We start from the raw sequence: 26,144 nt of genomic DNA, 5'->3' as shown, positions 1-26,144 counted from the left end.
TAAAATGTGAAGACCTTTCATTTTTCAAATCAAATCAGGATAAGTAAAACTGCTTATATGATATACCTATATAAAAAAATAAATAATAATAAAATAAAATAAAACAGTAAAGGTAATAATGACATTATACGAGTCTCATAAGGGACTCTGTTGTCAAAATCATTGCTTCGGTAAAAACTATTTGAAAATCTCAGAGAGAGAGAGGGAAGAGAAAGAGAGAGAGAGAGGAGGAGGAGGAGGAAGAGACAGAGAGAGAGAGACAGAGATTACAAACACAGACTCGATTACAGAGACTGACACAGAGCGAATGACTGACTGACTTGGGCTGGCTGACTGAATGATTGATGCTTTACACCGAAACAAAAAAAGCGATACAGTGTACTACAATCCACGCAACACCTCCACAACCACTGACAATGTCACGTCAGCACACAGAGTCTCTGTTAGCATGTGTGTTTGTTTAACCCCCCACCCCCCGACTGCTAAACATTGGTAAAACAGTGTGACATCAGCTTTAAATGTAGTTCCCATGTAATATACAACTTCTGTTCAAATGTGTGTGTGTGTGTGTGTGTGTGTGTGTGTGTGTGTGTGTGTGCAGTGCGTGCATGTGTGAGTATGCACAAGTTTTTATATTGACATGCACTTGTATATATCCTAATTTCTACTGTGTCTGTGTTTGTGTATGATTTTCGATTTATGTTCGAATCTTGTTATGTACTATCCCCCCAATATTCCTTGTGACCCCGGTACACTTGGTAATAAAGACATATAGACATATTCTATTCTATTCTATTCTATCTTTTGTTTACTTTTTGATTGTGTAACTGAATTTGCTGTTGGAAATATAGTTCCTATCTTTTGTTTACTTTTCGATCGTGTAACTGAATTTGCTGATGAATGTTAATATGATACCAAGAGGAAGAAGCCCAAATAAGGAATGGTGACTACATTCATCTGTGTGACTAAGAAATGTAACAGGCGTAGTCTTTGAATGCTTTTGTGCGGTTTTTTTTTTTAGTTACTGCGCGCGCATGTGTGTGTGTGTGTGTGTGTGTGTGTGTGTGTGTGTGTGTGTGTGTGTGTTATGTTTATTGTAAAGCGCCTTGAGCTCCCTTTCAGAGAGGAAAGCGCTCAACAAGTATCCATTATTATTATTATTATCTATTCATTATTATTGATATCATTAATATAAATATCTTTTTATCATATTTTATTTATTTATCTGTGTATTTATTTATTTATCTGGGCCAAATGCTCACCTTATGTCACAGATTGATATAAGCTTACAGCTGGGCCAACAGCAGAGTGAGAGCTGTATCATCAATGGTTTCTCCACTGCAATGGGAACTCATTTACAGCTTGGCCTTTTGTGAAGGACGATGACACTCTATGAGGCAAGATTTGCACTGGCTCTTAGTGCTGCGGCTTTGGGGGACCATCCCTAACACCGACTGTCCTAAAACCCTCTTGGCCGAGAGAGTGGGGCCGTAGTTTGGGCACTCTGTTGTGGCATGTATTGTCACCCCTGCATGGATTGTCGCACCAGTGCAGAAGGGCGACAATATGTGCATAGAGGGCTGTACGTTTTGTCGCCGGCGACAATCCATTTAGCGGCGACAGTACATGCCGCAACACACTCTCCATCATCAACATATTCTCGCCCAGATAGTCGGGACAGCAGTTGCCTCCTCTGCTGTTGTGATGGTCATAGTCGGACACGACCGACTATCAAGTTATGTAAGTTTGTGCCTGCCTATGTGTGCGTATGTGTTAGGGTAGCTGTTAGATACACATGTATTGCTAAAATGTATGTATGCAGTGTGTGTGTGTGTGTGTGTGTGTGTGTGTGTGTGTGTGTGTGTGTGTGTGTGTGTGTGTGTGTGTATAGTCACATTTTGGTGTGTGTATGTAACATAAATGTAATGTTTTATGTTAACAAAGCGTTTTTGTAAAGCACCTAGAGCAGATTTCTGGATAGTGTGCTATATAAGTATCCATTATTATTATTATCATCATCATCATCACACACTTCGGGGTGGCACCGTGGCAGAATGGGTAAGGCGTTGAACTTCTGATCCAGTGTTTATCAGTGATCAGGGTTCGTTTTGTTTTGTGAAGGTGTTGTGTCCTCGGGGGAAAAAGCACTTTTCTCCCATTTTCCTGACTCCATCTGGGCGTGAATGGGTCCACGACTTCCACTGGAAAAGGTTTAACATTTTCCCTTTCACCGCCTAGAGTGAAATAACCCTTGGTGCCAGAAGCACGACAAAAAAAAAAGGCGTCTAAGAATAGCTGGGGATTCCCCTGTGATGTGAACGAAATATGACTTATCATCCCACCACCGAAAATTAAGAGCAGTGGGTTGTAAACAACCGACCCATGATCTGGTCGCATTTCAGCAATATATGTGTTCTATTTGGCTGGTGCTGAAATGCGACATAGGTGTTCTATCTGGTTGGTGCTGAAATGCGACATAGGTGTTCTATCTGGCTGGTGCTGAAATGCGACATAGGTGTTCTATCTGGCTGGTGCTGAAATGCGACATAGGTGTTCTATCTGGTTGGTGCTGAAATGCGACATAGGTGTTCTATCTGGCTGGTGCTGATTTGCGACATAGGTATGTTGTCTGGCTGGTGCTGAAATGCGACATAGGTGTTCTATCTGGTTGGTGCTGAAATGCGACATAGGTGTTCTATCTGGCTGGTGCTGAAATGCGACATAGGTGTTCTATCTGGTTGGTGCTGAAATGCGACATAGGTGTTCTATCTGGCTGGTGCTGAAATACGATATAGGTGTTATATCTGGCTGGTGCTGAAATGCGACATAGGTGTTCTATCTGGTTGGCGCTGAAATACGACATAGGTGTTCTATCTGGCTGGTGCTGAAATGCGACATAGGTGTTCTATCTGGTTGGCGCTGAAATGCGACATAGGTGTTCTGTCTGGCTGGTGCTGAAATGCGACATAGGTGTTCTATCTGGCTGGTGCTGAAATGCGACATAGGTGTTCTATCTGGTTGGCGCTGAAATGCGACATAGGTGTTCTATCTGGCTGGTGCTGAAATGCGACATCGGCGGTGAGAGGGAATTTTTAAAACAGCGGAAGGAGAGGACTGGGCCCCGCCTTCCTGCCCCGATGACCCTAAAAGGCTATGGCACCTTTGACCTTAAACCCCGGTTTGATTGTAAGGCACCGGCCGGAAAGAATCGAGTCTACATACAGCTAAGAAGCATAAATAGCTTCCCTATTAATAAACAGTATGTAACCAGTTTAGGGAGTCGACTGAGTCAACCACGAGACAAATATGCTCGTTAGTGACTGTATGCAAACAGAGCACACACACACACACACACACACACACACACACACACACACACACACACACACACACACACACACACACACACACACACACACACACACACACACACACACACACATCTGGTATCAGAAACAGGTGACAAAATAAGTACACACGTGTGAAAATCGGAACACGTTCAAACCCAAACGGTGAGAGTGGAGAGGAAGGTTCCAGAGGCCAGCTGGACTTTGTGACGAAGCTCTGGCCGCCCTGAGGTCACTGACCTGCCCAGTTAGTCCACCTGCATGCCGTCTGTGTGTGTGTGGGCAGTGAAGGGCGTGTGCCTGTTACCTTAGTAAATGGGGACTGGAACACTGAAACCGTTTTTTATACCCCGTTTCTCTCTCTCTCTCTCTCTCTCTCTCTCTCTCTCTCCGATGATGATGATGATGATAATGAGTGAGGGCTATATTAGCAATGGTTTCTCCATTAGGTGGAAGGAGGCAGGTGGCAGAATGGTTAAGACGCTCAGCTGCCAATACAGAGAGTCCGTGAGGGTGTGGGTTCGAATCCCGCTCTCGCCCTTTCTCCTAAGTTTGACTGGAAAATCAAACTGAGCGTCTAGTCTTTCTGATGAGACGATAAACCGAGGTCCCGTGTGCAGCACGCACTTGGCGCACTGAAAAAGAACCCATGGCAACGAGAGTGTTGTCCTCTGGCGAAATTATATAAAATGAAATCCACTTTCATAGGTACACAAATATGTAAGCATGCACTCAAGGCCTGACTAAGCGCGTTGGGTTATGCTGCTGGTCAGGCATCTGCTCAACAGATGTGGTGTAGCGTGTATGGATTTGTCCGAACGCAGTGACGCCTCCGTGAGAAAGTGAAACTGAAATCTCCATTACAATGGGAAATCATTTTCAGCTTTGTCTTTTGTGTAGGATCATGACTCTCAAACAAGGAGGCAAAATCGCACTGGCTCTTAGTGCTGCTACTTTGGGGGCTTTGGGAACCATCCCAACACCGACTCTCCTAAAACCCTCTTGGCCGAGAGAGGGGGGATGTAACTTGGGGCAAGACACTCTCCACCATAATCAAAAGTCTAGCCCAGAAAGTCGGGACAGCGGTTGCCTCCTCTGCATTTCTGATGGTCATAGTCGGACACGACTGAATATCATACAATGATAAGAAGAAGAAGAAGAAGTAGTAGTAGTAGTAGTAGCGGTAGCTGCAGTAGTAGTATAACGAACAGCCCATTATAGCCTCGGTGTGTCCGGCATCAAGATGATGATGATGATGATGATGATAATAAAACCACCGCGCTGGGTTTATGTCGCAGGTCATGAATCTGCTCCCTTTTTGTTTGTTTGTTCAGTTGTAGATGTTTTGTTGTTGTTGTTGTTGTTGTTGTTTAGAATCTAAAGCTGATATGAATCGGGATCACTCACCTTCTTTCAGTCTCACAGTTTCAAAGAGGTGTCAAAGCGTGCGTACTGATCCATATGCGCTACACCACATCTGCTTTATATAATTAAAAAAAAGGGGGGGCGGGATGCCTGATCTTTGCATAAGCCCAACACGCTGATGAGACCTTGGGAGCCTGGATAGGCTTGTATAGGATGGGAATAAGAAAAAAAAAGTGAATACAATGAAATATAGTGAAGTGAAAGATATACAGAGTGCAAATGATAAGAAAAATCTAAACAAACAAACAAAGATTTTTTTTTTTAAATTCATGAAGCATAATACTCTGTTGCACTTACACGGTGTCTGTCATAGTGTCTGTGTGTCTGTCTGTCGGTCTGTTTCTGTCTCTCCTTCTCGCGTGAATATTGACCGTAGAGAATTCAATGTGGAGAACAAAAATAGGGGTGGGGGCAGGGGAGGACAAACACTAATCTTGTTTGAATTCTTGCTTCATACGGCGTCACAATCATCCGCGGAACCTCTGCGACAGAAACACCTTGCTGTTCAAACAGAAAGACAGAAAGACCGCTACGTAAGAATGTATAACAAACCATGAAAGTCAACGGACAAAACTTGTAAAGATTCGGCTCTATAATTTTGCTTTCTCATACAAACCCGTGTGCTTGCCTGAGTTGAGCATTTATACAGACTTCCACATACCTTCCAACAATAACTTTTTTTCAGCGTCTATTGTCCGGCCCAGCCTCCGGTATACACGGCCACGAAACCTGAAGTTTAGACAGTGGGACTGCACAGGTTTGGGGAATGTTGACCGTTATACTGCCAGTTGTGTGCGTTTAAGATTGATTGGTCTGTTTGTGTTACATGCACCTGTGGTGTGTTTTGCTCTTATGCCGTCAGAGAACTCGATCGGCCAAACCGGGTTGATGAACGTTGGTTTCTTGTTCTTGGACAGTTCTTTTGTCATGTGTGTGTGTGTGTGTGTGTGTGTGTGTGTGTGTTGGGAAGGGTGGTGGGGGACTTGGGGGAGGGGAGGGCTGAAGAGATAGACTCACGGAGACAGAGACAGAGACAAGTAGATGGAAAGAGAGACAGAGACAGACAGACAGACAGACAGGCACATAGACAGACAGACGGTTTCAAATTTCGGTTTGAAGGAGGTATCAGAGCGTGCTGTTATGTATGTGTGTATGTGTGAATGTGTGTCTGCATGTTTTACATTTATTTGCTTTTTTATCATCATTGTTGTCTTTTTTGTCTTTTTTTCTTTTTTGTGCGCTTAGAGTTGACTTCATCAAGATTTTGCGCCTTGTAAATATTATTATTAGTAGTAGTATTTTTATGTATTTTTCTCCTTTTTTAGGAGGGGGAGTTTGTTGTTGTTTTTTGTGTGGGTTTTTTTTGTTGTTGTTGTTGTTGTTTTTTTCTCAAGGCCTGACTAAGCGCGTTGGGTTACGCTGCTGGTCAGGCATGTGCTTGGCAGATGTGGTGTAGCGTATATGGATTTGACCGAACGCAGTGACGCCTCCTTGAGCTACTGATACTGATACTGATACTGACTGATCCATATAAGCTAGACCAAACACTCACAGTCTCAGACACCTAGGCCCAACATTTCAACCGACAAGCGTACACATGTACCTACATACCCAGGCGCCCCCACCTACAGTTTTATTGGGCCATTGGGTTGCAGTCAGAGGCTGTCACACACTGACCCATTGGCGTAACGAACCACGTCACATGCCACACACCACTGATAGGTATATATTCTATTTTTAAATTAGTGATCACACACACACACACACACACACACACACACACACACACACACACACACACACACACACACACACACACACACACACACACACACACACACACACACACACACACACACACACACACAGACGGACAGAAACTCGTATCCAAATCTCCCGACCGAATATGTCTCCAATGTCTGTGTTGTGATATCCATTACTTTTCAAAGGTAATTCTTTCAAAAAGAGGAAAGCCTGTGTCCTTTCCACGTTCACAGTGTCAGTACACATTCAGTAGCACTTTCAATGTGTCAATGCGTGCGGACAGATCCATATTCGCTACACCACATCAAGAAAAGAAGGTAAGACTAGATGCCCCAGACCAACGCATAAACCCAGCGCACTGGTCAGACCTAGAGAGCCTGCCAAAGGTTTGTATTAAACATGACCTAAAATGAAGGAGGAGGAGGAATTTTGTTTAATGTCCCGTCACACATATCGGTGATTGAAGACATTTTGTTAAAGTGTTCATGTATACATTTGATTATTATCGGTTAGAAGGGGTGGGAGATTTGAATGAATGGAGGGTTGGGGGAAACTGGGTAAATGAGGGTGAAAAAAAAAAAAATTAAATACAATTACAGGAAATTTCTTAAAGGACTTCGTAAAAGAGAAGTCGTTAAACTTACAAGCGAAACAACTGATAATGAATGCAAAAAGTCAAAAACATCAACGTTCTCAGTCATTTGTGAAGACGCATTTTCGTGAACATAAGGCTTCATCAAGCTACAGTCAAAAATTATATGCTTAATTGTCAGGTTACTGAAGCATATGCACTTGACATTAGAACAATACTTGGTCCGTAATGAATTTGATAATAGTCTGAGAGCTAAACTCAGAACTGGTCTGCGAATCGGACCAAAGTCTGAGAAAGTCAACTGATGTGTAAATACATTAACAAATGTTAACATGTTAGGCCCAACGTACGTGACAATGCGATGTTACCTGTTTCTCTTGCCAGGGTTTTCTCATACATTGCCAGGGAAGTGTATTAAAATATTCATCCCTTTTTCTCAGTATGTTATCAGTCACACACACACACACACACACACACACACACACACACACACACACACACACACACACACACACACACACACACACACACACACACACACACACACACACACACACACACACACAAAATATATTTGTTCTACAACTCATTTTAGCAGATTATGTCTAAGAAGAAGTTACAAACATGTGGGAATCTATCAGTCCCACAATGGAACTCTCGCTCTATGACAACAAATATTGATAATATTAATGCATGCATACCTTTCTAATAATTTTCATCATATTCTCCTTCTTCAGTCCTTAAATGTTACTAAAAACAAATTACCGAATCTGAAAGGTTATTATCATCATCCGGTTTATCATACAAGCGAGGATTCTGACAGAATTAGTACAGCTATTATGTGCTGTGTGGTTTGAATTACGAACGTGCCCATCTGTCTCGTGTTTCAAACTATACCGAAAAGATGTCAGCAACATTTGTAAAACTGCATGTCTCGTATAATCAAACCATACATTTTGCGTCAGTCTACTACCCTAAAGGTCAAAGTAGGCAAAATGCTAATTGGTTGCGAGCATTAAATTGCTCAAAAGAAAGATGGATCGTCGGAGGAGATTTTAATTCCCACACGCCCTTCTGGAAATGTCACTGTCAAATAGTATCTCATCCTGATTTTGTCGAAAATATTGTTGATTCATCGTCACATTTACTGAACGTTGGGAGGATTACGCGTATCCCAGATGTGGCTCATCATAGAGCATCGGCACTTGACCTAACCTTCATATCATTATTTCTAGCTTTAACAGTACAGTGGGATACTGGCGATGATCCACTCGGCAGTGACTACGTGCCAATCACACTGTCTTGTAAGACCACATCTAAATACAGCGGAGAAAATGAAATCCCCAAATTTGATTATGAATAAGCAAACTGGGAAACTTTTCAAAACTATCTCATGAAGGTGAAATAGTTTGTGATGATTTAAATGCTTTTTATAATGAACCTTTAAAAGTCAGTTGTTTGAGCTGGTGAAATAGCTATCCCCCCAAATAAATGTTCAAAGAGGAGTGACACTTTTTCTTAAAATGTTTGGTGGAATGATAGATGTGTGGAGTCTGTCAATGCAAAGAAATTAGCATACCTAACATGATTAAGACTAAGAAAAGTACCTGATAAAGATGCTAAAGAAGCCGCTCATAAAGAAATGTGCTTCACAAAAATCAAGGCGAACAGTCATAGCCCAAGAAAAAAAGACGGTACTGGGCACAGTTCTGTTTCAATGAAGTATCTGACCATAAAGATATGAAAAACGTGTGTGTTTGTGTGTCTGTGTGTCTGTCACACACACACACACACACACACACACACACACACACACACACACACACACACACACACACCACAGAGAGTACAGGAAATAGTTGCCTATATCAACAATACACAACATGCATATGCATTCAGTGCCTACTGTCTGAGAACATCGGGTAAAGCGGAATGGTTCCATAATATCCGGAGACTATAGATAAAGAGTCCACGAGGCCAAAAATGGCCGTTATACCCTTTATGTCGGCTATAGCGGACATCGGATATACTGACACCCTAAGTCTTATTTCCCCAGAGTGGCCAGTACAGCCGGAATTTACTGGGGAGGGGCCGGGCCGGGGTGTGTGGGGGGGGTTGTGTAGGTATGAGTTGTTGTTGTGTTGTATTTGTGCAATATGTTGGCTGGTTTTTGAGTGGTAAGATAGGTGTGTAGACGACTATATAACCGCGCAGAATAAGTTCACCCGCTTTCCTTCCCTTCTCTCACCATATCTCCCCCCCACCCGCCCCATCCCCAGCTTACCCCCATTCCTACAAATCCCCATCCCACCACCCTATCCTATCCCCCGTAGCTGCCCCACCTCCCATCCTAACCACCACCACCACCACCCTTCTTATCTCCCTCACCCTAAACAATCAACTGACTCATACCTGTGTCCTTCTCCACCCCGCCCTTCTTCAGTCTCTCTGTTTGTCGGAGTTAATGCCCAAGGTTTTCTTCATCAGATTCAGAATGCAATCGGTTCAATTTTGAGGGCAACATCCATTTAATTCATGCTCAAAATCAGAATGTAACATGTTTAGCATATATATATATATATATATATATATATATATATATATATATATATATATATATATATATCCGTCATCCCCTCCAGTCTGTCTCTGTCTCTCTCTCTCTCTGAATGAATGAACTGTCTGAATCCAACAAGACTTCATTCTGCAACACATTTTCATGGACAAAAAACGAGACAAACAAGACAAAAGGAATGATGGCACAGTTTTTTTGTTTGTTTTGTTTTTGGTTTTTTTTGTTTTTGGTTTTTTTAGTCCACACACTGCTCAGTATACTGTAGCTTCGGTTCGAAGCCATCTCTCCCTCTGTCTGTCTGTCTGTCAATCTCTCCTTCTTCGCATCTCTTCTTTCCTTACCTTCTTCCTCTCCCTGTCTCCTTCACACGTATGCATACTATGTTATTTTGTGGAGAATTGTGTATTTTTTATGCCATTTATTTGTTCTTTGTTGTTGTTGCCATGCGATGTGTATGTATTTTTTTCCCCACTTTTTTTTCATTTTGTATTTCCTAAATTAGTTTGTACAGTGTTTGGGGTTGTTGTTTTTTTTAAAGAGGGTAGGATGAAAACAGGCTGGTAAGTGCTTATTCCTTTTCCGAGGGGCCCTCAATTAAAAAAAGTTTTGGTTTCGATTTCGATTTCGATCTCTCTCTCTCTCCTTCTCCTTTCTGCTCTCTGTTTTAACGCATAAAAATAAACATTGCTACAGAGAGAGACAGACAGAGACAGACAGACAGTGGGAATTGTACAAAAATTCTGAGTACACTGTCTGTTTTCAGGTGATTCCACCCGCCATTGACCCCAGTTGCCCGCCTCCACAACTCCTTCTGCACTCATATCTGACAAGAGAGTTGTCGCCCTTGTTAGCAGTGACGTCGGGGCAGTCGGCATGTCAGACTGGCAGAAATGTTTGTTGATTCCGGTGGAGATTCGGGAAATGCTGTAAGTTCTGTCTAGCCAAGCTGACACACAGGTTGTTTTCTTCAGCAGTGGTTTTTTTGTGGGGGAAAAACACACACACAAAGATTTTTCGAACCAAACTCCCGCACTGTGTATGTTTGTGGGAATCGGGCATAGCTTTCGTCGTCGGAAAGCAGCTAGATCTGACACAGTTAGTTGAATACAAATATGAAGCTCGGTCAGATCATTAGATCTAATATGAAAGTTGCCTTTTTTTCTTTTGAATTATGAATGTGATTTTTCAAAAAGTCATCCATGTTTCCAGATACCCCTTTCCCGATATCTTACTCTTTTTATGTCACATAGTGCCTTGATTAAACCAACTACCAAGCAGCAATGTTCAATGTTAAGCAAAGTTGGTTATATGCCCATACACGGTTCAAAATACACAGTGTTTGTGAGGTATTCCCTGTAAATCCTGTTTGCAAAGTAAAAAGATAAGGTCTGCTGGGATATTGATTTTACTTTAAAATTTTAGTCTGTTTAAAGTGTCCACTGCTGGTACAGTGTTTTGTAAGTATTGAAATGATTTGACTTAGGTTCTGACATGACAGTATTCATGTGCATATTTTCATCATCATCCATGTATTACATCAGCAATCAACTCACTGATTATTCTGTCAGTTTAAAGGGCACAATAACCAATTGTAATGTAAACAAACGGAAAGTAATTTGTTAAGTCTGGCCAGGAACAGTGGTAACATCCAAAGCGTGGAAACGTGGGCTGTTCACGGGTGTTCAGTTCTGGCACTTTAGTTGGCCCAGCGAAAGTTCATGAACCCAGGAAGTAGGGCATGGATATAAATAAACGCGGCTGACAAACAGCTGTATGCTTGTTCAGCGGTAAATCTGCTTTGTTTCTTTCACGCATCATCTTCCCGGATGGATCAGAAATAACGACAAAAGAAGTGGGTTTCTACAAAGAACGCAAATACGCTTTCCATTGACTCCAAACACAATATGTTTTCTTACATAGCAATTGTTGCGGCAACGGTTGAAACATACATGAAGAAAGAGAAGAGAAGGTCAGCAGAAACATGATCACAAAAATCGTAAAATTTAAATACCTCACTAAGAAAACATACGCTTATTACAATGAAATCGTAAAAATCACCAGTTGACCTACCAGAAGGGAAGAAACACCCAGAAATCATCAGCAAGAGCGGCATGAGACCTGACATAGTGCTCCACTCCAAGGCAACGAAACAAGCGATTCTGACTGAGCTCACTGTACCATACAAAAGCAGAATGGAGGAAGTCCACATCTGCAAGACTGAGAAGTTTGCTAGTCTAGCCAGCAGCCTGAGAAAATCTGGCTTCAAAGCCAAAGTCCTCACCATAGAGATTGGTGCAAGAGGGTTTGTGAGCACATCTGCCTACAGCCTCATGAAACAGCTGTCGATTTCTGGCAGAGGGAGGATGAGGGCTCTTAAGGCAATGGCAGAAGCAGCTGAAAAGAGTTCCAGCTGGATCTGATCGATGAGGAATAAACGTAAAATTCATTAGGGTTAAATTTCCCTACTCAAACTAGGCGTACCATGGCTCAGTGGTCAAAACATCTGCCAGAAAGGTGACTCAGTCTTGAAGTGGTGACCACCCTGGAGGCGCGGGTTCGAACCTGCTGAGGACCAGGAGAAAAAAGGTGGCAATACAAGGGCATTCACAAGTCATAACCTGGGTGCGCCCGGCCCCCTTACAGTGTAAGGAGTTAAGGGCCAAACACTTGACTGAGGGGGCTTCTTCTCTAAAGACCTTGTACTGTCCAGCTCCCCCTAGAGTTGCTTATCACTGTAAACAAATGCTAAAGGAAATATAGAAGTTGGGAGTTTGGAAAGAGAGAAGTTGAGTGTGAGCTATAGCTGAGCAGGGGGGGGGTGAGCTGTGGCTGGGCTGGAGGGAAAGGAAGAGGTATAACTTGAGGTGTGAAAAAAAAAACCACTTGACTTACATTTACACATCGGCTTTGTATGCTACCTGACTATGTAAGTGCAAGCATTCTTTGCACGAGAAGGGAAAAGCTTGAGTTAAAGCTTTGGGTAATGAGAGTGAAAAAATCATGCAGAGCAGAGGAGTAAAATTTTATCATTATCATCATTACTTCTTCATTTTGTTCTCCATCATAAAATCTTGTTTACATTCTTCTCTTTCGGTCTCTTCTTTATATTATGTGTTGTTTGTTACTGTCACTGTTGGATCATTTAATTTCGCTATGTGATTTTTCTTTTTCTTTATTTATATAGATATATTCAATCATTTTCTTTTGATTCAAACAGGATGACGTACATGGCAGTGGTTTGAAATGTACAATGTCAACACTTCCAAGTCCTGGACCAACACTGTTACTGATTAACATATTCTTTAGGTTTTGACCCAAGAGACTGTGGACTGATGGAGTGTCAAGTGGCTTCCCACTCTGATGATGAAACAAGTCAACTGACCTGGCCGGATGGCAGCGAGTATCTACGCATGTTGCAACAGCATAGAATATCTGACGAAATGGAAAGTTGAAATCCAGAGCTCTGAAGACTTTTATTCCACGTTCAATCCACCTTTTAAATTCTTGAGAACTCTGTGTGTGTGTGTGCGCGCGCGTGCATGCACTCTCATGTGAGATGTGTGAAAGTCCGTGCATGATAGGTTGTACCTTGTTCTAGTTGTGTGTGTGTTTGTGTTTACTGAGCTTAAAAACGTGACAATTGGTTATTATGAATGCGCAATATGTAGGATGAATAATGTGCAATATGCAGAATGAATGTACAATGTAATATGTCTAATGCTAACGTCCATATTCTAAATATATTTCTGTTAATAATTACGATGTAATAATTAATTGCAATGTTTTAAAAGTGAATATGTGAAATGCTTTTATTTTAGAACATATGTTTATTACTCTACATATTACTCTTGTTTAATCACGTAAACCATGTGTGGGGGTTGGGTGGGTGCGGGTGTGTGCTGATTATCTGGTTGTGGCTTTCCGCAATTTATCTTTATTCTCATCTTATCTGTCTATTATAATCAGTGTGCAATACAGTAGGCTATGCTTATAATTATATTCAAAATAATGTTTCTTAATTCTTTCTGTTTTTACATTAAGAATACCAGTTGTTACCTGCAGTGTGTGGAGGTATGTATGAAATGGTGTATGTGATATTTTTTACATTTGTGTCTTCGTAATATTCGTAAAAGCTGTTGTTGACTTTTACAGTTATGGTCCCCATGTTGTTTACTTGTCTATGTTGTGATAATGCACCTGACCAAATTTCTCCAGTTGGAGATAATAAAGTTATTCTTATTCTTCTTATTCATATTCTTATCGAGGGCCACTTTTTCAATTTTTTAATCGTTCACATATAAATGCGCACGCACACATACACAGACACATTGCATGCGCCCACACACACACACACGCACACACGCACGCACGCATGCATGCACAAGTCTTTTGCACTCATATGATAAAGTATATATATGCAATACCAGTCTCTCTTTGTATCTTTGAATGGAATTACCTTATTTATCTGGTGGCATGTGTACACACATGAGTGTACATATACAGATGTACCCGGTACATGTCTGTGCATTTCAATGAAACTGACATTTCAGTGTCTTTTTTTTTTTTTTTTTTTTTTGTCAGTCGCACACTTTTGGTCATAGGGATAGCACTGTAGAAAAGCGTTTGTTATTACAGTCACTTGGTGATCCTTTACAAAATATTTACTGTGCAAAATGAACTATCAATCCAAATTATGTTCAGCATTACATGTTTTGAATCATCTGCAATACCCTGACAAAACCAGACTGATAGATACAGTTTGTAGAACATCTAGCCAAAGACTGTCCTTAAAAATGATACAATCATATGAAAAAAATACTTTTTTTAGCCGGCCAGATGTAGATTTAATGGCATGACGTATGCATCCAGCCAGAATGTAATTTACTCAAGTTGCAAAAGTGCAGGTCTAATGTTACATCCTGTAACCAGAAGTGGTTTTATTGTCATGGATTTCCATTTCAGGTTACCTACTGACCCAGGTTTAATGGTAGATCATTGCACTGCTCTCTTAACTGATAGTGGTAGTGTATCAGGAAAAAAAGAAAAAAAAGAAAGGGGTCTGTGGGGGGCGAGGGGGAGAAGGCAGGAAAAAAAGAAAATAAACGTTAAAACATTTCCACACTTTTTTCCCAAACTTATTTTTTTTAGTTAGATTACTTGACCCTTACAAAATATTTTGTCCTGAATACAGTATGCCGTGATCAGTTTTTAAAGCCCTTGAATTAAAATGGGAAAAAAAAGAAAGGAATATCCTACACAAAATTATCATTTTCAGCAGACCAGATATATGCACAAGTTACGTTTTTAGCATAAAATTATGTACTGTGCAGAAATGTTAAAGACATACTTACCAAATTAACTGCACTGTATTCTCATTATGTAAACTTGTTTTAGTCCACTATTTTTTCCAAATCAACTCTTCAGCAGTTATTTTGGAAATTGTGTGCAGTAGCATATCTGCCAAACTTGTTCAAATGTATTGGTATGTCTTGTATCCTGTATTTTGGAAATTGTGTGCAGTAGCATATCTGCCAAACTTGTTCAAATGTATTGGTATGTCTTGTATCCTGTATTTTGGAAATTGTGTGCAGTAGCATATCTGCCAAACTTGTTCATATGTATTGGTATGTCTTGTATCCTGTATTTTGGAAATTGTGTGCAGTAGCATATCTGCCAAACTTGTTCAGATGTATTGGTATGTCTTGTATCCTGTATTTTGGAAATTGTGTGTAGTAGCATATCTGCCAAACTTGTTCAAATGTATTGGTATGTCTTGTATCCTGTCTTAGAGTGTGTGTGTGAGTGAGTGAGTGAGTGTGTGTGTGTGTGTGTTTGAGAGAGAGAGTCTGTGATGTAAAAAGTGCAGAAGGCACACACACACACACTGATAAAAGGCTTTTTTAGATTGAAAAAAAATTGAATAACTTGGTATGTCACCTGGTAAGTTAAGCTGTGCCCTTCAGTTCTGCAATGTGAAGGGCAGTGAAGGATAATTGGAGGTGAACCTCAACTCTCCAATAAAAGCTGGGCACAAGGACTACAAATGAAGATGTGTAGAGGATAGGACAGACACAGATCCAATCCTTTGGTGTGTTTGTTGCAAGGAATAGTTGCACGATGAAAAAAGCTAGGTTGAAGAAGCCTCCAGTTGATGCTATGCGACAGTGGAAGAGTTGTATATTCCTTTTGGGCAGAAAGGTTGGATTTGTGGGCAGTGTATCATCTGTATGTGCAAGCATACTTTGTGTGTGTGTGCATTAACAATTTTTACTGACAAGGAAACAGTGGTACTGAGTGGATGTTCAAATGTTGGTTAGTGTATAGTTATAGATTATACACAACGTTATGGATCACATATTTTTACACTTGCATGTACACAATGTGTGTGTGCATAACAACCTTATTTTGATTGTCACTGTGTGTGTCTCTGTGAGTGTCCACAGTAAACTTTGACCATGCATTTTTTTAGGAACTAATATATATGTCTGTTGAAAAGTTTTAAGCATGATGACAAGTTTGTCAGAGGATAGAAGCTTTAAAAGGCATTCCAGTTTAATAAGTGAAGTGCATTTAGCTAGGATTACCGGAACATAGTTGTACAGTTTCCTTAGTTATTTTCTTTCAGGAATCTTTGTGCATGAACAGGAAGCAATAACACAACTATGTTGCACGCTTGCAAGTAACATAACATGTAAGTTACACTGCTTAGTTACACACTTGGGGGTCATGTAACATGTGAGTAACACTACTTAGTTACATGCTAAAAAATAAATAAATAAAAACTTAGTTACATGCTTGGAAGTCATGTAACATGTGAGTGACACTAATTAGTTACACACTCAGAAGGTATGTAGCATGTAAGTAACACCACTTAGTTACATGCTTAGAAGTCATGTGACATGTAAGTGACACTACTTAGTTACAGGCTTGGAAGTCATGTAACATGTAAGTAACACTTCTTAGTTACACACTTGGAAGTCATGTAACATATAAATCACTACAACACAAATAGGCAGACAGTAATATCAGAAGGACATTGCTTATACTGTTTTGTTTTTGTCATTTGTTAATGTGTGTGTGTTTATAAGAAATGTGTGTTTATGTGCAGGTATGTGTATGTTTGCTAGCAATGCACACACATGTATGTACAAATGCACTCACACCAAAAACAAGTGTGCAGTCACACATCAAGAGGACAGGCATCTCCTCACTTGTACACATGTGTATACACATGTACATGCCGGTATGCATGCACATTGTCAGGCATGCACATGCACACACACACACACACACACACACATTCAAACACACAAACAAACAACACGCGCGCACACACACACACACACACACACACAAGTGACAAAGTCCTCACCTTGATCCTATGCTGTGTTCAGGACATCCCAGAGAAGAAGGTTGTGGTGGGAATCTGTGCCATGGCCAAGAAGGCCCACTCCAGCTCCATGAAGGAGATCATCAAGCGGCTGGAGAACTTCTCTCGCCTGCAGATCATCATCTTTGACGAGGAGGTGATCCTGAACCACCCTGTGGAGGACTGGCCACTGGTCAACGCCCTTATCTCCTTCTTTTCCAAGGGCTTCCCACTGGACAAGGCCATCGCTTACAAGAACCTCCGTCAGCCCTTCGTCGTCAACGATCTGGAGATGCAGAAGATACTTCAGGACAGGTTAGTCACTAACCGCAGTCCTAGGTTAGTCACTGAATGCTGTCCTAGGTCAGTCACTGAACGCTGTCCTAGGTCAGTCATGCTGCTGCCCTAGGTTAGTCACGTTGCAGCCCTAGGTTACTCACACTGCTGCCCCAGGTCAGTCATGCTGCTGTCCTAGGTTAGTCATGCTGCTGTCCTAGGTTTGTCATGCTGCTGTCCTAGGTCAGTCACACTGCTATCTTAGGTCAGTCACACTGCTGCCTGTTTGGGGAGGGTTTGTTTTGTGTGTGTGGTGTTTTTTTCTCTGCCAACCATGACGTCTCAATAGCACTGCTGCTAATTCTGACTACCTCCATACCCAGCCACACACAGGGTCATTCTGACTGTCCCTAACGACATGATTTGTTGTCCTACATAATCTCAGTTGAATTATACACTGCTGCCCTACATGATGAAATCTAAATTGTGCTCCTGTGCTACATAATATAATCTGAATTACATACTTGCTGTCCCACATAATGGAAGTTGAATTGAATTCGTGTTGTCCTTCATAATGTGAGGTAAATTACGAACTTTTCCTATGTAATGTGAGCTAAATTGTAACCTGCTGTTCTGGATAACAAGCTGAATTGTATTCTTGTTGTCCTACATAATGTGAGCTGAGTTACACACTTGTCCTCCATAATGGAAGCTGAGTTATGCTCATGATGTCCTACATCATGCAAACTAAATTATATACACTTGTCTTACATGATGTAAGATGAATAATGCACTTGGTGTTCTACATAATGTAAACTGAGCTATACACTTAATGTAAACTGAACTACGCACTTGTTCTTGTCCTTCATAATGTAAGCTGAGTTACACATTTGTTGTCACATATTATGAACACTGATTTATTTCTGCATCAGGTTTGGATCCCCTTTGATTTCAGGACAGAAGTGTACAGGGTTTTGGCAGAGCACAGCGTTCCTCACCCACGCTACACAGTGCTGAACAGAGAGAAGGATCCAAACTGTATGTGTTGGCTGACCCTAACTGTATGTGTTTCCCAAACACACAGACTGTCTGACTCGAACTGTATGTGTTTCCCCAACACACAGACTGGCTGACCCTATGTGTTTCCCCAACACACAGACTGGCTGACCCTAACTCTATGTGTTTCCTCAACACACAGACTGCCTGACCCTAACTCTATGTGTTTCCTCAACACACAGACTGCCTGACCCTAACTCTATGTGTTTCCTCAACACACAGACTGCCTGACCCTAACTCTATGTGTTTTCTCAACACACAGACTGGCTGACCCTAACTGTATGTGTTTCCCCAACACACAGACTGCCTGACCCTAACTGTATGTGTTTCCCAAACACACAGACTGGCTGACTAGTGTTTTTGTCTGCTTTTCTACACACTTTAATCGGTGTCTAGCGATGTCTAGTGTGTGTTCATGTACCTGTTGTATGATCTGTTCTTCCCCACTCTCTCGCTCTCTCTTTGAAATCATAATTATGTTGTTATTATGAACTTGTAACCACCCTCACTGACTTGTGTCCGTGGTCATTAAACCATTTAGAGTTTCTCTCTCTCTCTCTCTCTCTCTCTGTCTCTCTGTCTGTCTCTCTGTATCTGTCTGTCTGTCTCTGTCTCTCTCTCTGTGCCTCTGTCTCTTCACTCTCTCTCTCTCTCTGTCTGTCTGTCTGTCGGTCGGTCTCTCTCTCTCTCTCTCTCTCTCTCTCTCTCTGTCGGTCTGTCTGTCTCTATCTCTCTCTCTATGTCTCTGTCTCTTCACTCTCTCTCACTCTCTTTCTCTTTCTCTCTCTCTCTCTGATCACATCTGCTTTCACATCCTTCACTTCCTGCTGGTTGGTGATTGTTAACTGTCCTCTCCACCACCACACAGCTACTCTTCATCACCTTTTTCTTCTTTCTTTTTTAGAATTAAAAACAACAACAATCCTTCCCTCTTCCATATCTGTATGTCTTGTCTGTCCCTGTCTGTGCCTCTGTCTGTCTGTCTCTCTCTTTTTATTCTCTCTCTCTTTCCCTCTGTCTTGCTCTGTTTCTCTCTCTCTCTCTCTCTCTCTCTCTCTCTCTCTCTCTCTCTCTCTCTCTCTCTCTCTCTCTCCCCCCTTCCTCTCACCTCCCTCCCATAACCCTGGTCCCACCCCCTGTAATCTGTGTTTGTCCACATCCCTTTGTACCTCTGTCCCTTGATGCCTCTGTCTCTCGCTGCATTTGCTTTTGTTTGATGTGTTTTTTTTGTGTGTTTTTTTTACAACTCTCACTTTATTCATTCATTTTTTGCATTCATGCAAGCATTTGTGTGCCTGTTGTTAAGTGTCTATGTGTGAAGCTTCTATCATAGTAACATATTACTCACGCTCTTTTTATGAATTCATTAGCAGTGCTATTTCTCTTAGATTTTTGTCTTTTTATATGCATATATGCATATGGTTGCATATTAAAACAATGATAGATAATGTAAGTTGCATGATGTCTCCACCAATGGAAAATAAAGGTTCATTGATTCGTTTTTTCTTTCTTTCTTTGTCTGTTTCTATCTCTCTCTTTCTCCTTTTATCCCACTCTCCCTCTCAGTTCCTATCTCTCTCTATCTCTCTCTCTCTCTCTCTCTCTCTCACACACGCGCACACACGCACACACACACACACACACACACACACACACACACACAGAGGCGTGCCAACACCCATACACACCCTCACATTCACATGTAAAGGTCCCATTCCCTTCTTTCCCATATATGACTCATAATTATAGACTTTAAAGACTGACATCAGTAAATACTGAAATATACAGGCTTCTTCTGCTGTGGCTGTTTAAGAAATGTTCATTGCTTTTGCACATCAGGTCTGAACATTCATCATGTTTATTGAAAAATGGATTCTTGTTTGGCATTTTTCAGGTGAGGTGAAAGAAACAGACGACTCCATAGAGATCAACAGTCAGCGGTACATTAAGCCTTTTGTGGAGAAACCCATTGATGCAGAGAATCACAATGTCTACATCTACTTCCCTCAGTCTGCTGGCGGGGGAAGCACACACCTCTTTCGGAAGGTGGGGTCAGTTTGGACGTGTGTTACCTGAATTCCTTGTTTGTTTTTTACGATGTTTTTCTTCTTTTTATTTGGGGGTACTGATACATAAATATGTGTGAAATGGATTTTTGTGTAAGTGTATGTATATACTTTTGTATGGAAGCATGTATTATTTGACTGTTGTTTTTTTTACCTTGGTTCTTCCTTTTGGGTGAGGGCTTGCATGTCCATGTGTGCATGTATATCTGTGTGTGTGTGGTTGTGTTTCAGCCAGCTCCGAAACATCAAGATGTTGTGGGGGTTGTTCTTGAAAACAGTGGACGGTCTCCTTTTCTTTTGATGGCCATAGGGGCAGTGAATTTTGTTTGCTGACTGATTTGCTTCCAGTCTTTGACAAGGCCCTCACAGTTGTCTGACCTACAAACAGTGTGAAGTGAATCAGCTATTTGGGTTGGATCCTAATGATAGCAATACCACCCCTACAGAGGAGGAAAGAAGCGTGGCATGTGACTTTAAGTGCACATACATGGAATGGTGTAGATTGCAAGATAGATTATAAACTAGCAACCATGTGTTTCAGTGCCATAAACCATACTGAACCCACATACCTTTCTGACTTACTTTCAATCTATACTTTTTCTTGATCTGTACTCTTGGTTGCTAAATCTACAGTGTTAATAATTCCTTGAAGGAAACAAAAAGTCATAGGGTCAACACTCCTTTTCCTCCCTTGGCCCAGCAGTATGGAACAAACTACCCATCTCACTCCGTCTCATGGATTCCCCACTTCAGCTTAAAAAGTCTCTCTAAACACACCTCTACAGTTCTCCCTACTTGAACTTCTGTTGGTGACTGTGTGTGTGTGTGTGTGTGCATGCATATGCTTGTGTTTGGTGAACCTGATTCATGACGTTTTTCTTTGCATAACCTTTTTACAGTAAGCACCATGAGCTCCCTGACTGGGAGGAGTGCGGAACAATGTCAGAAGATGGAGATTTGACAGACCTCTGTGTGTGTAGGTGAAAGACCGCAGCAGTGTGTATTCTCCACACAGCAGCAGTGTGAGAACAAATGGATCATACCTTTATGAAGACTTCATGCAGACAGACGGGACAGATGTCAAGGTGAGATGGACTGCAGGCCGTGTGTTTGGAAATGTGTCTGACTAGGTAGTGTGGGTTCGATTCTCCTTTGGATCTGGACTTTTACTCCTCCTTTCACTAGACCTAGAGTAATGGTCTGGGTGCTAGCTAGTCTTATGGATAGGATGATAAACCAAGGTCCTGTGTGTCCTGTTGCAACTGAAAGGTTGTCCCTCGCAAAATTCTGTAGAAAAGTCCACTTTGACAGTAAAACAAATAGTTACAGATAGAAAAAAAAATGGATACACTGGCGGCACAGTCTCAACATGGAGAACATAAATTTCACACAGAAACATCTGTTTTGACAAAAAGCAGTACTGGTCATTGAGAGGCTGATGTGCTACATAGAATCTGTTGTGTGATAGGCTTGGGTTATATACATCCTCTGTCTTTGGTTTGAAACAAAATTTATTTATATTTGAATTAAAAAAAAATATAAAAGACACAAATGTAGAAAGGAAGTCAAGCTATGACTTGTTTTAACTTTCCAGCGATTCCAGGTCTTTGGTTTTGTACTATGTCAGTTGGAATCTGTACCATACAATAATAATGATGATAATGATAAACATAACACTTATATGATGCAAATTCGCTGTGTAGTGGGTTCTAAGCACCTCACATGAAACAATACATTGAGACTTAGGGGTTTTGAAGGAGCCTTTTTCCAGAATATCTGAGAGAATGATAGTGGAGTAAATGTAAAGGACAGAAGATACTAAGTAATTGGGGAAAAGATCTTTGAAGTGATGATAAGCTAAAAAGCCATTTTTGTACAGAATTCTATACTGGATGGGGAACCACTGAGGTTGATGTAAGAGAGGGGTAACATAATCTATTTTTTTTAAATAAAAATAACTCTTGCAACATTGTTCAAGATCATCTGAAGGCATGAGATCAAACCAGAAGACAAACCAGCAAGGAATTAATTGTAGTTGTCAATGCGACTCAGGATCAAGGAACAGACAAGCTGAGTAGTTGCTTTAACATTCAGATACATTCAAATGGTACAGACTTTTCTCACTTAGGAGTTTTCAGTTTTACGAAAGTTACTGACATAGTCATGCATGGGCAGAGCTGAATCAAAATATGCACCCAGGTTTCTGACGGAATTTTGAAAGTTGACATCAACTTTACACACAGTCAGGGTATGGTCTGAAATATGACAGAATTCACACTTAAAGATTATGAATATGGCTTCTATGTTAACATGATTAAGTCTGAGTACCATCAGTCAGTGAGTGTGTGGTGTGTGTCAGATCTACACAGTGAGTGTATGGCATGTGTCAGGTCTACACAGAGAGTGTGTGGCATGTCAGATCTATAAGGAGAGTGTGTGGCATGTGTCAGATCTACACAGAGAGTGTGTGGCATGTCAGATCTACACAGAGAGTGTGTGTCATGTGTCAGATCTACACAGTGGGTTCAGACTACCAGCATGCAGAGGCTCGCAAGTCGCCCTGCCTGGACGGGAAGGTGGAGAGGGATGCCAATGGAAAGGAGGTGCGCTACCCCGTCCTCCTGTCCGCCAAGGAGAAACTCATCGCTCGCAAAGTCGTCTGGGCCTTCGGCGTAAGTCTGCACACACATTTGTGGTGATCTAGTTTTGTTGTACTGCTAGCTGTGGAGTTTGGCCGGTACAAGTATTGCAGCAATCCTAAGAGTAACTCTGGCACCATCAGTCAAGGAATTTACGTAAACAACCAACCTTTTTCCTTGCTGTAACACTTCTCTCTTTGTCTCTGATTCTTTCTCCCCTTCCCTTGCATGCGTAAATGGCTTATAGCACTTCACTCAGACTCTTATTGTTATAGACCTCTCTTTACTGTAGCCTATATTTGAAAAGAATAAAATGTTTATAAGTCCAAACAGTGTGCATATGGATGTAATGACTGAACCTTACAACAACATTATTATTTATTATTATGAATATTATGATTATTTTTATTATTGATATTTCTGTTGTTATTGTCACAACTTTCGGCTTGTGTGTTTGGCATGCTGATTAGGTGGCCAGAGTTTGGAGAAGTTTGTTGTGCTGGTGTCTGTTAGGGTAGAGGCCCTGTGGTAACATACCTGACCAGGAAGCGAGTGTCCATGGGTTCAGATCCCATATATGGACCAGGATTTTTCCTTTCCTTTCCACTGGACCTTGAATGGTGGTCTGGTTGCTAGTCGTTTGGATGAACCCTGACCACTGGTGACTGCTGGATCGTAAGTCCAACGCCTGATTGATTCTGCCACGGCAACCTCCTAAACTCTTAAAATATCACTGTACTTGGGCTTGATTTTCTTGTCCAGGTACGTATTTTATTTTATTTTCCAGGTGTGGATGTGGATGTGGTTAGGGGTCGTTTTTTGGGGTGTTTATTTTTCAGGTTCTACTGGATAGCTTTAGTTTTTCAGACCTGGAATGGCCCTGCATGGCTGGCTGGGCTGTAATTGTGCAGGAAACAAAGATAGATACATAGATAAATAAATGAAAGTATAGATAAAATCATGCGTTGACTGTTGACAGCAAAATGTGTGTGCGTAAATGAATGAATGAATAGATAAAATCATGTGTTGACTGTTGACAGCAAAACATGTGTGGGTAAATAAATGAATGAATATCTAGATAAAATCCTGTGTTGACTGTTGACAGCAAAACGTGTGTGGGTTTGATCTGCTGAGGGCCAATGGGAAGTGCTATGTGTGCGACGTGAATGGGTTCAGCTTTGTGAAGACCTCCAGCAAGTACTACGACGACTGTGCTCGCATTCTGGGGTGAGCTGCTGTCTGTCTGAGCTTTGTATTGTATTGTGTTGTTCTAAATTGTATTAATTTTTGTCAAAATAGATTTCTCTGTGCAAAGTTCAGACTGCTCTCTCCAGTAGGAATGCTTTACCACACAGTGCAGTACCACTTTATTTTTTCTTTATTTTTTTTGTCTGCGGGTATATTTGTTGTACTGTCAAAATGGATTTTTCTGTAGAATTTTGCCATGTACAACCCCTTTGTAGCCATGGGCTTTACATTTTGCTGAGTGCACACTGCACATAAGATCTTGGTTTATTGTCTCATTAGAAAGACTTCATGCCTGTGCTGAATTCTTGCTTTGTCTTTCTGTCTGACCCCTCCATTTTGGGGTTCTTTTGTTTGTCCATTTCTTGTTCTCTCTCTGTCTTTGTCTGCTTCTGTATCTCTCTTGTCTTTATCTCTCTCTGCCTCTGTCTGTCTCTCCCCCATTCTTTCTGTCAGACTTTATCTCTGTCTGCCTCTCTCTCTCTCCTCAGTCTCTCTTGTCTTTGTTTCTGTCATATGTCTTTGTCTCTGTTTCTTTTGTCTCTGTTTCTGTCTCTTTTTTTCTCTCCCCCGTCTCTCTCAGATTGTTGTTTACTAGATGTTTTAACCTTTTTCATAGTCTCAGTAAAAGCTGACTTTCTGTCAGTGTGGCACTACTTGGCAGAAGTGAAATCATGGTTCAGTTTGACTCACCCCAGAAATGCCCTGTCAGTGTGGCACTGCTTGGCAGAAGTGAAATCATGGTTTGATTTGACTCACCCCAAAAATGTTCTGTCAGTGTAGCACTACTTGGCAGAAGTGAAATCATGGTTTGATTTGACTCACCCCAAAAATGTTCTGTCAGTGTAGCACTACTTGGCAGAAGTGAAATCATGGTTTGATTTGACTCACCCCAAAAATGTTCTGTCAGTGTAGCACTACTTGGCAGAAGTGAAATCATGGTTTGATTTGACTCACCCCAAAAATGTTCTGTCAGTGTGGCACTGCTTGGCAGAAGTGAAATCATGGTTTGATTTGACTCACCCCAAAAATGTTCTGTCAGTGTAGCACTACTTGGCAGAAGTGAAATCATGGTTTGATTCGACTCACCCCAAAAATGTTCTGTCAGTGTAGCACTACTTGGCAGAAGTGAAATCATGGTTCAGTTTGACTCACCCCAGAAATGCCCTGTCAGTGTGGTACTACTTGGCAGAAGTGAAATCATGGTTCAGTTTGACTCACCCCAGAAATGCCCTGTCAGTGTGGCACTACTTGGCAGAAGTGAAATCATGGTTCAGTTTGACTCACCCCAGAAATGCCCTGTCAGTGTGGTACTACTTGGCAGAAGTGAAATCATGGTTCAGTTTGACTCACCCCAGAAATGCCCTGTCAGTGTGGCACTACTTGGCAGAAGTGAAATCATGGTTCAGTTTGACTCACCCCAGAAATGCCCTGTCAGTGTGGTACTACTTGGCAGAAGTGAAATCATGGTTCAGTTTGACTCACCCCAGAAATGCCCTGTCAGTGTGGTACTACTTGGCAGAAGTGAAATCATGGTTCAGTTTGACTCACCCCAGAAATGCCCTGTCAGTGTAGCACTACTTGGCAGAAGTGAAATCATGGTTCAGTTTGACTCACCCCAGAAATGCCCTGTCAGTGTGGTACTACTTGGCAGAAGTGAAATCATGGTTTGATTTGACTCACCCCAAAAATGTTCTGTCAGTGTGGCACTACTTGGCAGAAGTGAAATCATGGTTCAGTTTGACTCACCCCAGAAATGCCCTGTCAGTGTGGCACTACTTGGCAGAAGT

At 41.5% G+C, this 26,144-nt stretch overlaps 1 protein-coding gene across 5 annotated transcripts in view; it reads left to right on the top strand.

The window, feature by feature from the left end:
- Window positions 1-13,650: 13,650 nt before the first annotated feature.
- Window positions 13,651-26,144, top strand: part of LOC143302178 (inositol hexakisphosphate and diphosphoinositol-pentakisphosphate kinase 2-like) — a 71,057-nt gene continuing 58,563 nt past the window's right edge. For 3 of the 5 annotated variants that reach the window (XM_076616722.1, XM_076616719.1, XM_076616718.1), the window contains exons 1-7: window positions 13,652-13,774; window positions 17,098-17,387; window positions 18,304-18,386; window positions 20,299-20,450; window positions 21,451-21,555; window positions 22,981-23,142; window positions 24,215-24,336. In XM_076616722.1, coding sequence (XP_076472837.1) covers window positions 13,688-13,774; window positions 17,098-17,387; window positions 18,304-18,386; window positions 20,299-20,450; window positions 21,451-21,555; window positions 22,981-23,142; window positions 24,215-24,336 — 1,001 coding nt within the window. In that variant the 5' untranslated portion in view covers window positions 13,652-13,687. Of the gene's footprint in view, window positions 13,775-15,740; window positions 15,902-17,097; window positions 17,388-18,303; window positions 18,387-20,298; window positions 20,451-21,450; window positions 21,556-22,980; window positions 23,143-24,214; window positions 24,337-26,144 lie in introns of those variants that run through there. The other 2 variants (XM_076616721.1, XM_076616720.1) reach the window with 2 other exon arrangements.

The sequence above is a fragment of the Babylonia areolata genome, chromosome 29, assembly GCF_041734735.1.
Source record: "Babylonia areolata isolate BAREFJ2019XMU chromosome 29, ASM4173473v1, whole genome shotgun sequence".
NCBI classification, from domain to species: Eukaryota; Metazoa; Mollusca; class Gastropoda; order Neogastropoda; family Buccinidae; genus Babylonia; species Babylonia areolata.
Note: the sequence above shows the minus strand (reverse complement) of the source record. Positions and strands in the feature narration are given on the sequence as shown.